At 48.4% G+C, this 12,500-nt stretch overlaps 2 protein-coding genes across 21 annotated transcripts in view; both read right to left on the reverse strand.

The window, feature by feature from the left end:
* The window catches only part of rimbp2b (RIMS binding protein 2b), a 39,196-nt gene that overhangs the window by 12,151 nt on the left and 14,545 nt on the right, over positions 1 to 12,500 (reverse strand). For 18 of the 20 annotated variants that reach the window (XR_014118851.1, XR_014118852.1, XR_014118850.1 and 15 more), the window contains exons 10-16: positions 11,656 to 11,807; positions 10,397 to 10,993; positions 9,442 to 9,579; positions 8,506 to 8,661; positions 3,476 to 3,590; positions 2,769 to 2,891; positions 678 to 844 (exon numbers count right to left, since the gene is read on the reverse strand). Coding sequence is in view for 7 of the 20 variants with exons in the window: in XM_081703368.1 (XP_081559494.1) it covers positions 678 to 844; positions 2,769 to 2,891; positions 3,476 to 3,590; positions 8,506 to 8,661; positions 9,442 to 9,579; positions 10,397 to 10,993; positions 11,656 to 11,807 (1,448 nt within the window). In the remaining 13 variants the exon portion in view is untranslated. The remainder of the gene's footprint in view (positions 1 to 677; positions 845 to 2,768; positions 2,892 to 3,475; positions 3,591 to 8,505; positions 8,662 to 9,441; positions 9,580 to 10,396; positions 10,994 to 11,655; positions 11,808 to 12,500) is intronic. The other 2 variants (XR_014118854.1, XR_014118853.1) reach the window with 1 other exon arrangement.
* On the reverse strand, positions 3,597 to 5,724 carry LOC145652592 (uncharacterized). The gene is made up of 2 exons (XM_081703351.1): positions 5,707 to 5,724; positions 3,597 to 5,379 (listed from the first exon to the last, which is right to left on the reverse strand). Exons 1-2 carry the CDS (start codon positions 5,722 to 5,724, stop codon positions 4,504 to 4,506), a joined length of 894 nt encoding a protein of 297 aa, XP_081559477.1. The 3' UTR covers positions 3,597 to 4,503.

The following is a 12,500-nucleotide window of genomic DNA, read 5'->3' on the forward strand; positions in this document are numbered from 1 at the left end:
TCTGTGCTTGATTCTGATTGGCCAGCCAAGGAATTTGAATGTTCTTTAGTTCTGAATAACTGGCTACTGGATCTGCTGCTAATCAAAATGTACATTGATGGAAATCCAACTTGAATCCAAACTTGAAGGTTTGAATACAGGATTTTCTTACATATTGGGTTTAGGCTAGAAGCTGCAGAACAAAGATACATTCACCAGAACTGAGCTCAGATCTTTTACGTAGATGTAACTAAAGGATTAGCGGATAAATGAGAAGGGCATAGCTTTTACCAGGCTGTTCTGCTAGTGTTTACATTGATATGTAGGGCTCCACCTTTACAATAAAGTTCTGGTGAATTATTATTCATGATGGAAGTTTGTAGTCAGTAATACGATAATGCTCAAATCAATATTCTGTCTGAACTGAATGATTTCCTTGATCAGTAGCTGTGTAAATCTATAATGGACACTCAGCAGGTCATTATCGCAAAACAAGACTAATCAACATGTATGGTTTGATTTTGGGATGATGACTGGCAGTTTATTACCTCTGACGTAAATCAGATCAGTTTGAAGAAGAGGCTGCGATTAATATTAGAGAACCATTAGGCTCTGGCGGTGAAAACACAAGCCCGTAGTCCGGTGTTACAGTTTGAAGGAGTAAACTACGGCAAGCGGAAAGGCCCACGGTGGCCCACCTTTATGATCTGACCCTCTTTAAAAGGAAGCTCCTCCACTGTGGCGTCAGGATTGGGCGACATGGACACAGGGTCGTAGTCAAACAGGGCCACAAATATGCGGGGGAAGTTGTCCAGGTCCGACTCACAGTGCTCTGGAGAGCGGCTGTCCCGTCCGCCATAAATATCTAGAAGACAGGGCACACAGACAGCTACTGCTACCCTCTGAGCGAAGGAACAAGACAGTACATGGTTATCCGCCGTACACATATTGGAGTACAGTTTTAAATTTATATTTGCAAAAATACTCTTGAAACAACAAATAAACGTACTTAAACATAACACGCAATATAGTAGCTTAATGATCCGAACATATGATTTTAAAGTTTGGTACCTTTCAGCATTTGACATTAACATTGACGGGTTACATGACAAATGCCAAGAGAACACACAGATGCATCTCAACGAGAGTGGCAGAGTGCGGTATGAGGTTGACAGAAATGCCCAGTCATGGAAAAAAAACAGTGGAGGGGGCGGAGCTTCGGAGTGCCGGCATGCGGTTAGCAGCCTCACCACTGCGTCCGACTACTCTGTGAAAGTGGGTGAACAGACACTGCGGTCCAAGCACGGCAGTGTAGTAACAAGGCCACGAAGCGGTTATGAAGTGACATTTTGTTTCCAAATCCTGTCCTCAGCAGCACCCAGAGAGTCCGCAATTTTGCTCAGTTCTCCGCAGATCTGTAACAGGCATTCGCAGCTTTATTCACGCGTTTTGGGGCCGTTTACGTCCACAAAGTCCACAAAAGGACTGGGTTGGGAAACACTGTAATGAATCGTGTAAAAATAAAAACGCATTGCAGATTTCCCTGTGGGAGGCTGGGCTGAAGCTTTAAGGGAAGAACACAGAACAGGGAGTATCATGGGACTGAAGAAATGGACCATGCAGGTTTCACCATGCCAGGAAAGCAGCTTAGCAGAGAGTGATGGCTTCCCCGCCCTGCTGTCGCTGTCAGACCCAGCCTTAACAACCCTTCTCAGCTCAGCTGTTCACTTTTTCGTCGGTTTCACCCCTGCTACGTGGCAGTAGCTAGCAGGGCGAGAAAGAGGATCTCCGTGCAAAACGGACGCAGGGTAAGGGGGCAGCCGGGCAGGGACTACGTTGGGCGGGCACAGGACGGGCAAGAAGTGAAGGAGAAGACGGAGGGAGAGAGGGAGGGACTGAGGGGAAAACGAAGGGAGGAAAGGATAGAGAGAGGGTTCACAAGCATTGTTTGGAGTCCACACAGGAGCACACAGGAATCGAGCAGAGGGGTGTGGGGCTGTGGGCAGGGCAGTCACACTTCTGCATGCTATCCCTACAGCCATTACTCAGTACAGACAGAGACTAGAGGCAAAAACCCATACTTGGAGGGCTTCCATGGCAACACCAGCCACTCGGCAAGCTGGGGTACCCCAGCTCAGCCTGGAGGACTGCCCTGACCCCACAGCCCTGGCCGGATCGTTCCCCATTTTCGGGTCGATCTAGCTTGCTCATGCGGACATTCACATTATTGGCTGCTGTGTTCCTCAGGAACAAAGAAAGATACTGGACTGCGCAAAGCTCTGGAGCTTCGCCGCTGGACTTTAAATTACCCGCTTATGCCGAGTCATATGACTCTGGTTATTTATAAACCTCTTTGCGCCCAAATTTGAGCTTTCAGATATTGAGACTGCAGAGTCATTCTGCAAGTGATAACTCAAAACTGAAATATTTCTATTTTAGTTAATTATTTGTTGTGGCTTCGGAGTTGCATAACGTACTGAGCCCGTGCTTGCCTAGGTCCACAGAAGTGTGTGTTTATCAACCGGACAGTGTCTGACCACAGACAGCCATGGACCTCTGCAAGACTGTGCTGAGAGCTCAGGGGTGTCCTCCAAGGATAGCTTTCGCTGGAAAGCTGGAAAGCTTTTCACGGACGGTGGCCGGGGTGTGAACGTAACCTGCAGCACGACCAGGAGATCTCAGCACTGCTCGTTCCTTTGGGAATTCTTTTGGGAATTCTGTCCTTTTTGTCCTGCCTTTTTGTTTGCATGTCATGGTCAGTCGACCCAGAGAAGAGCCACTACACGTACCATCTCCGCGCTCTGATCGCCGCGGTGGCCATTTCCCGTGTCCGGCTACACTGCCAAAGAAATCGTCCTTGATAGGTGAGAGGTTCCCCTCACTCCCCTCACTGTTATTCTCCATGGTGATCTCTACGGAAACACCAATCAAGAGTGTTACAGCCACACCCCTCTCCCCGCGGTCCTCCCACCTGCCCTCGGCCGTCTGTGGACGCTGACGCGTGTGTGAGCGGTGTGGAGATGCTCCCGGGATCAGCTTGCTTTGAACACAAGTGTGGCCTGGAATGTCAGGGGCGTCAAGGGCAAACTGATCCCAGACCTGTGAGAGGGCCAATCTGCTATGTGTATGGTGCTGAATATGAGAAAAAACTGCAAAGTTCCAGTTGTTCTTGCTGATTAACAGATTAGAGGATGATGTACTGTTGAGTCAGAGCTTTCATTATGTTGGGGTTGTTGTTTTTTTGTGATGACTTCATTCAGGGAAACAGTACAGATGTCATTTACATTAAGCAATGCTGACAACAACAACAACAACAACAATAACAACAACAACAACCACAACACAAACTTAACATCCTGCACAATGAGTATGGTTCATTAAAGGGTCCATGTCTGGTAAATCGAGAAACAGAGAGGGAGATTACACAACAATGGGGTCCTTAGGGAGGAAGGGATGGGGGCGGGGCTTATCCCACATAGGACATGACCTTACTAACCAATGGAAGGAACCATCATGGGCCTTCTCTGTGGGGGTGGGCAGCCATGACTCGTCCTCGGCCCGGACTGGTCCAGTCGGTCTGAGCGTCCCATTGCCGAGGAATTCCCTAAAAACTTCAGAAAGGTGACATCAAAGCATTCAACATTAACAGTATTCAGTCCTGAGACAGGACACGATGCTATGATAAAATGACAGTGCGCCCACTAAACCCACAGCAAGCAGCTACACTATGCAGAACAACAGTCAATGTGTATCTCTAAGTGAAACAAGAAAACAAGGAGGATGAACTCATCAAAACATCCAACAGAAAGACTCAACGCAAACCCCAACAGCCACATGGGTAGGGTTTCAAATCAGATGTTTAGCTAAAGACCATTTGGGTTTTTGTTCTGTAGTTTTTTTTTCCGCTGTGATTTTGGTTTAAAGGAAGAGGCTCCGAGATAAAAGCATTACTTTTAAAACCTGGTTATTGCTCGAAATCTTAAAAGCATCACGCTGTGGGCTAACCATTGAGGAGGCGGGGCCTAGTTTTGAAGTGGGGAATCTACTGGTTGAAAATGCAGTCCATCATTAGTGTGCTCTGCCTGGTAGAGGTGGAGGTGCACGGAAAGCTGTGTGTGCTCAGTGAATTGGAGGACGGCGGACATCTCTGAGTCTGAGTCGCCTCTGGCCTGTTATTTTGGTTTGAGAGGCTGCTCACAAGCCACTGGAACAAGAAACACTCAGAAATGGCCTTTAGGTAATCAAAAATAAACAATAATAATCTGCACATTTATAAAACGAAAAGTTCACTCGACATTCTAGGAACGATTGAACCAATTCACAAGATACCAAAACCAAAAAAACAAACAAGCAAATAAAGATTAAACCATAACATATATGTGTGTTTGTATATATATAAAAACTAAACAATGACAATGAAGTAAATTTCAGAAACTTCTGAACATCTGGAAAAAAGAAAAAAGAAATACAGGGGAAATGGAGCCGTAAAAGGTGCGGTGGAACATCAAGGAAAGAGGAATGGTTTTACTGGGTGCTGATGGCAGGGCAAAGCGGTTGGCTGATGAGACGAGTGAGGAGGAGGAAGAAGAGGAAGAGGAGGGGGTTGTAGACACACACCAGAGGTTCATCCAGAGCCCTGTTGAGTCTGGCCACAGAGTGTGCCCTAAAGTCCCTGCTATAGTTCCTTCCAACCTCAGAGAGCCTGCCCTCACTCCTGAACCGTCGCTGGGGGTGATGTAGGAGGAGCTGGTGGTGGTGGCGGTAGTAGTCGTAACGCGGGCGATAGTAGGTGCGGTAGGCCTCCCTGGCAGCCCTCAGCTCGGCCGTCGCTTCCAGGAAGTCCTCCTCCACGCTGCACTGACGCATCAACATCCGCTTTCGACCGGCGGCCAGCGCCCGGCGCTCCGCCGGCCCCTCGCTGTGGATGAGGCGGGCGCCGGGGCCCGAGCCGACCCGCAGGGGGCCACCCCCGCCGTAGCGGTGGCCCACGCGGAGCCCCATAGAGCTCTCCTCTTCACTGCCACAGTCCAGCCCGCTGTCTGGGCTTTTGGTGGTCTGCCGGTTGCCGCCCCAGCCGGGGCCGGAGGGGGCGCCGTCCTCCAGGGAGGCGTAGCGGGGTGAGGAGCGCTGCCGCTGCAGGCGGCGCGCGCACTTGCTCGGGGAGTCGCAGTCGGGCGGCTGGCAGGCCCGGGCCGTCCGGAGCGCTGCACCCGGGCGGGTGTCCTCGAAGCGAGGTCGCTGGCCCGCGGCCTCCACACCCGCCGCGTCTGGGTCCTCCTCCGCCACCTCCGGGATGCTGTGCAGGCGCTTGTGGGAGCGGGACGGCCGCTGCCGCACCACCTCCCGCTGGAGGTCCCAGGTGTCTTGCTGCTCTGCCAAATCCTGCCGTCTGTAGTACGTCTTCGGGATGCCAGAGGGAGCGCGGCGCGCCGCCCGGGACCATCCGTACGGACAGTTACATTCGGTCGTTTTTTTGTTTGTTTGTTTTCAGGTAAAAAAACATTTGTTTTTCGTTAAGTTGGGAGTTTGGTTGGAAGGTGTTAGAATAGGCAGAGAAGACACAACAGTGTGCGAATAAGGACCAAAATGGGAAAAGAAAAGACAAAAAAAAGACAATTAGTTTTCCCGAGGTCATGGCTGTGCACGAGGCATGCAGTCTCATTCCGTGACGGACATGACATGCTGCGGGCGGGAATCTGTGGAGGGAACCGCTCGGACGAGACATACCAACCAGGCTCGGAGCATGACGAGATGCAGGAGCTAATCAGACTCAGTACAGTGACCCAACAGAACCACCTTCACAAGTGTGCCTTGCAGACACAAATGAACTGATGACGCACGACAGCAAAGGAGGAGCTTGATTTTTTAAAAAATGGAGGAAAACGTAGCACAGAAAGACAGCGTAGATGTTGTGGGAAAAGATCGGCAGTGGCAAGCATTAGACGAAAATCCTACAACTGAAATTTCAAAAACTTTTGTTTGGGCAATTTAAATCTGTTTTTGACATACACACAATTTGGTTGGTTGGAACCACCGAGTAGATTCAAATCAATTTCCTGTTTTGTATGAATCTGACGGCTGGAGCATGTTTCGCATGCGTCATCACGGAGGACACAGCAAGATGACAGGCTGACGCTCAGAACATAACCATGATGACACTGGAAACAAAGACATGGTCCTGGCACAGCGAATGGCTCAGTATTCACCTAAACACCAACATTTAACCCACTCAGTATTCACCTAAACACCAGCATTTAACCCACTCAGTATTCACCTAAACACCAACATTTAATCCACTCTGTATTCACCTAAACACCAACATTTAATCCACTCTGTATTCACCTAAACACCAGCATTTAACCCACTCAGTATTCACCTAAACACCAACATTTAACCCACTCAGTATTCACCTAAACACCAGCATTTAACCCACTCAGTATTCACCTAAACACCAACATTTAACCCACTCAGTATTCACCTAAACACCAACATTTAACCCACTCAGTATTCACCTAAACACCAGCATTTAACCCACTCAGTATTCACCTAAACACCAACATTTAACCCACTCAGTATTCACCTAAACACCAACATTTAACCCACTCAGTATTCACCTAAACACCAACATTTAGACCACTCAGTATTCACCTAAACACCAACATTTAATCCACTCAGTATTCACCTAAACACCAACATTTAATCGACTCTGTATTCAACTAAACACCAACATTTAACCCACTCAGTATTCACCTAAACACCAAGATGTAACCCACTCAGTATTCGCCTAAACACCAACATTTAACCCACTCAGTATTCACCTAAACACCAACATTTAACCCACTCAGTATTCACCTAAACACCGAGTTTTAACCCACTCAGTATTCACCTAAACACCAACATTTAACCCACTCAGTATTCACCTAAACACCAACATTTAACCCACTCTGTATTCACCTAAACACCAACATTTAATCCACTCAGTATTCACCTAAACATCAACATTTAATCCACTCAGTATTCACCTAAACACCAACATTTTCAGTATTTACCTAAACACCAACATTTAATCCACTCAGTATTCACCTAAACACCAACACTTAATTTACTCAGTATTCATCTAAACACCAACATTTAATCTACTCAGTATTCACCTAAACACCAGTTAATCTATTCTACTCCAATTTCTCCAATCTGGAATGCCAAATTGGCCAGAAACATGTAAAATACTGTTCGCAAACACATTTTCTAAAGTACATATTCCAAAATGTAAGACAGATATAAATAATATTAAAATGCAACACACTAATTTATTGCTTCGTACATTGGTGTTTTTGATGACCCATTTTAGCATCTAGATACTTGTTTATATTGTTTTAGCGTGTCTTAAACACAAGATAACCATTAACACTGAGCAAAGCAAAAGGTAACAAAAGTATAACCATGAGACGAAACGTAACCAAAAGCGACTCGCTCTTCCATTTAAGCGTGCTCACTTAAATGAGATTCCCAAAACAGCCCAATTATGGCACACACATGTAATCTGGTGACTCATTGAACACATATAATATCTCTAATATTGCTGATGCTGAACTAAATACATTCAAAATAACTTTTTAATTTAAAAACACCATTTTAATGGTGTTTGCAAATGACTCTTGTTTGCAAAAAAAAAATCTTGAAAAATGTTGAAATATCTAAAAGGATCTCAGGAATATTACAGGTGTGCACACAATAGTATTTCATAGCTTGATAACTTCAAGTATTAAGTGTTTCCTAGATTCTGCTTAGTGCAATACAAGTTTTAACTAACTAAATGTACGCCGAAATGTCTACAGAGACGGCGTGCATGTCATATCGTGTCATCCTAAGGCATGCATTGTGTGGGCAGCCTCAAATTAGAACAGTGGCTCCCAGTCCCAGTCTCGGAGACCCTAAGCACCGCGTACCTCACACCATTATCAGATGATGGATGAAAGTCCCGCAATGACGGGCAGTGCCTGTGGTGTCCAGGACCAAAGACGGGCAGTGCCTATGGTGTCCAGGACCGGGCAGGAGACCCACTGAAGCCATTCACGTGTTTCAAAGCTTCGTGGGGCCAGACAGCTTCAAAGGAACGCTAGTATGATGCTAAAGCAGGGCATGGGTGTAGCTGGGTGGAGAGGAGGCATGGCTTATCTTAGCTCGGAGTCTTACGTGCTCATTCCTAAGCCTTCAGCCTGGACCTGATCCCCAGGCTTCAAGCCCTACCTCAGTGTCCAACCTGCTCAAAGGTCAAAGTTAAGGGTTTTCTTTTCCACCTGTGACGGTGGCGCACTCAGCGCTGCCTCTAAGACGAGGGTTATCTTCTTAACGGCAGGCTGCGCTGGCTCAGCTCTGCTGTCTTAACTAAAGCTCTGCAAACCCAGGTCTTGGCTTAAAGCAGGACGCGCTGACTAACAGCATCCTCTACAGACCACTGCATGCGCGGGGGCTCTGCGCCTGTCCCCTGTGGGAACGAGTTCTGGCTGGGGCGCGCACGTTCCGTACCTTGAGCGTGTTGTGTGAGTTGATGCCGCGTCGGCGACCCTCCTCCAGCTGCATCTCGGAGTACAGCTCCTCCTCATCCTCCTCCATGATGTCTGAGAGGTCCGAGCCACGGCTGCTCTCGGTGTAGTACTCCTCACCGTGGCTGTAGTGATGGTGCTGTAGGGAGGGAGAGAGAGAGGGAGAGAGAGAGAGAGAGAGAGAGAGAGAGAGAGAGAGAGAGAGGCAGACAGTGAGAAAGAGAGAGAGAGAGAGAGAGAGAGGGAGAGAGACGGAGAGACAGGCAGACAGTGAGAGAGAGAGAGAGGGAGAGAGAGAGACAGGTAGACAGTGAGAGAGAGAGAGAGAGAGGGAGAGAGAGAGAGAGAGGGAGAGAGAGAGAGAGAGGCAGCTCGTGAGAGAGAGAGAGAGAGAGGGAGAGAGACGGAGAGACAGGCAGACAGTGAGAGAGAGAGAGAGAGGGAGAGAGAGAGAGACAGGCAGACAGTGAGAGAGAGAGAGAGGGAGAGAGAGAGAGACAGGCAGACAGCGAGAGAGAGAGAGAGAGGGAGAGGGAGAGAAAGAAGCAAAGAGGGACACGGAAAGAGAAAGAGAGAGAGATAGAAAGAGTAGACAGGGTGGAGAGAAGAGATGGAGAGAGGGAGAGAAGAGGGAGAGAGAAGACAAAAGAGGAAGAGGAAGAGGAAGAGGGATCATGGGGACAGGGAAGACAGTGAGAGACAAGCAGACAGCAAGGGCCGTAAAAAGCACACAAAAGAACAAACAGAGAACACAAGAACAGGTGAGGCTGTCCCGTCCGCTTACAGACATTATCAAAACATGATAGAAAAATACAACGTGTGAGATAAACACGGATGAAAAGCAGAGCCATGAGAGAGAGAGAGAAGTGAGCTTTATTCTGAGGTGGCCTGGTTTTCTCGTTTAAGGGACGTCTCTTACATGTCTACCCAGCTCTGAGCCGCGCAGAAACTCGTCTACCGAGGCTCCTCTTCGTCTAGCGTGGAAGAAGTCATAGCCATCCTCTTCCTCATCTGAGTTTAAGAATGGACGAGTACTGAATATGTTCCTCCTGTCCATCTGATCCACACACACACACACACACACACACACACACACACACACACACACACACACACACACACACACACACACACACACACACACACACACACACACACACACACACACACACACAGACACACACACACACACACACACACACACACACACACACACACACACACACACACACACACACACACACACACACACACACACACCACACACACACACACACACACACCACACACACACACACACACACCACACACACAACACACACACACACACACACACACCACACACACACACACACACCACACACACACACACACACACACACACACACACCACACACACACACACACACACACCACACACACACACACACACACCACACACACACACACACACACACACACACACCACATATTATTAACACTGTATGTCATGTAACACTTTACCTGAAACACTTGTTTGTACAAAAAACTTAAAAATGAAAAAGAATCACTTAAAAATTACAAATCACCTTTTTACAAAGCCCTTGTAACTGTTGGATTACACTTTACATTCCACTTTACATGGTCCCCTGTCATTATTACTAACATTCCTTTTGACACTAGATAACATTCATAGTCCATGGTTTTGTGTCACCAGTTAAGTATCACTGCCGGTATCTCTACCTATCCCCAAGAGTTCCTCACGTGGGCACAGTGAACACTGTCGTTACAGGTGCTGGTCACATCACTAGCATTCCTTACAGCCTGTTTAGTGCTTTGTTAATGTTAGTTAAGGGAAAGACTTAGTGTCCCGTGGGAGCGACCTGCACACTCACCCTGTCGTTGGGGCTGCTCCTCTGGGCAGCCTGGCGTGCCATGGCGTGGGCCACCGTGTTGGGGATGGGCGCTCCCTGAGGCTGGGGCAGGATCCGCTGTGGCGAGGGCGAGCGCGAGCCCTCTACGTGGGGTGGCTCCAGGCTGTGTCCCCCGGAGGTGGGTGGTGGTGGGCACGTCTCCCAGGGCGGGCCCTGCTGCCTGCCTGGCTCTGCCTCTTTGGCGTGAGGGTCTCTGGCACTTGGTAGGAGTTGGTGCTTGGGGTGGATCTGAGGCTGCGGTTGTGGGCGCAGGGGCGGAGGGTGCGCCTGGGCGTGAGGTGGAGCCAGGGGCGCCGGGTGGGGTGCGGGCTGCTGGGGGTGGGGTTGGGGCGGTGGGTAGCTCTGGGTGAAAACTTGCGGGTGAGGCTGCGGTGGTGCGGGGGGTTGAGACAGGGGCGGAGATGCCAGCAGGGTGTTGGGAATGACGGCGGCGTTGGAGTCCTGGGACTCGCCTTGCGCTGACATGGTGCGGACGATCACCTCGCGGGCCTCCAGACACTGGATACGGGTCAAGTCCACAGTCACGTACTCCGCCGTAGGGAACATCACCTCTGCGATCTACACCCCCCCCCCCCCCCCACAAAACAAGTAACATGAAGAAGTCGTGACCACTTATGGTACACCCAAAAAATCCCGCAGGTCACACGAGGACAGCCAACCACAGCAGTCACAACCTCAGCAACAGACGTAACCATCACACACAGAACCATCACAAATGCACAGCTTAAGCAGAACAGTATAGTTCTGCATTACATAACACTAGGAAAGATTTGCTACATCAAACATCTCTCAGCAGATGGCGCTACGGCGCACGTCCACGGGAGAGTGAGTGGCTGCTGAGTTTAAAGAACATGCGAGCAATTTAATCACCCAGGAGCACAGATTACACAGACTACACAGATTACGCGCACAGAATCACACACATCTGGTATCAGACATGTGACTAATGACAGTCAGTAACACACAGGGAGCATCCATCTTTACCTGTCCTTAAAAATAATTGAAAATAATTTTGGAAAAATTCTTAAAAAAAAAAAAAAAAAAAAAAATTGCTTTAATATTTTGAGTTAATTGAAACTCAAACAGGAAATTATTCTGGACTACCACGCTGTGTTAAAAAGATTGTCTTATCTAAACTGGCAACAGGAAATGCTACGCTAGCAAAGAGTCTATACTTCTGTTTACATGCCCCATTCCGCTGACCCCAAGCAGAGGCTGACCTTTTGCCCTTTGGTGCAGACCACGTAGCCGATGACGTGCGCCCCGTTCGACGTGCCGCTGGGGGTGAGCGGAGGAGGCTTCCATCGCACCCGCAGGACGCCGGGAGACTGGTCACACTGCACGTGTACATCCTGTGGGGGGGAGGGGGGACCTGGGCAGGTGGAGAGATAGATGGAATGATCCAGAAGAAGGAAGCCCTTCCCAGGGTCTCCGCTCCTGTGTGAGCAGCACAGCGGCCCTTGCGGACAGTTACACGATCACTGCAGTGCTTTCTGCGGCCAAAGCAGTGCTGAGTTGTCGGGGCTGTTTCAATCTCCATGCTGTGGAGTGTTTTTTTTACGGATAACCACAGAGGAAGAGTGGAATAATGAATGAGCAGATGTACATTCTAACAATCTCTCTATCTCTGGAGGACAGGAGCAGAGGTGACGAAAAAGCACAGCACATGGGAAATTAGAAACGACAGGAAATGAAGATCACTGTCACAACATCAGCAGAAAGAGCCTGTTTTGTCTTTACAGAAATGGTACAAAGCATTTTTGCACACACAGTGAATATCTGTCCTACGGGAAGTGAATGAGACAGAGAAATGATCTGCCTTTGATGGAGCTCGTGTATGAAACAACTGACTTTCAAGTCAAACATTCCTGTAGTATTCACACTGAGGATCTGTTTCTATAAGGATTTACAAATGTGAATCTAATGTGAATCTAATTTTAGCAGCATGGGTCAGCTGATTACAAACTCACTGACCATGTGTATGTATGTATGGGTGTGTGTACACATTTATATGTATTTATGTATGCATGTGTGTGTGTGTGTGTGTGTGTGTGTGTGTGTGTGT

This window comes from Electrophorus electricus, chromosome 20, assembly GCF_041902795.1.
Source record: "Electrophorus electricus isolate QZ-2024a chromosome 20, ASM4190279v1, whole genome shotgun sequence".
Classification (NCBI taxonomy): domain Eukaryota; kingdom Metazoa; phylum Chordata; class Actinopteri; order Gymnotiformes; family Gymnotidae; genus Electrophorus; species Electrophorus electricus.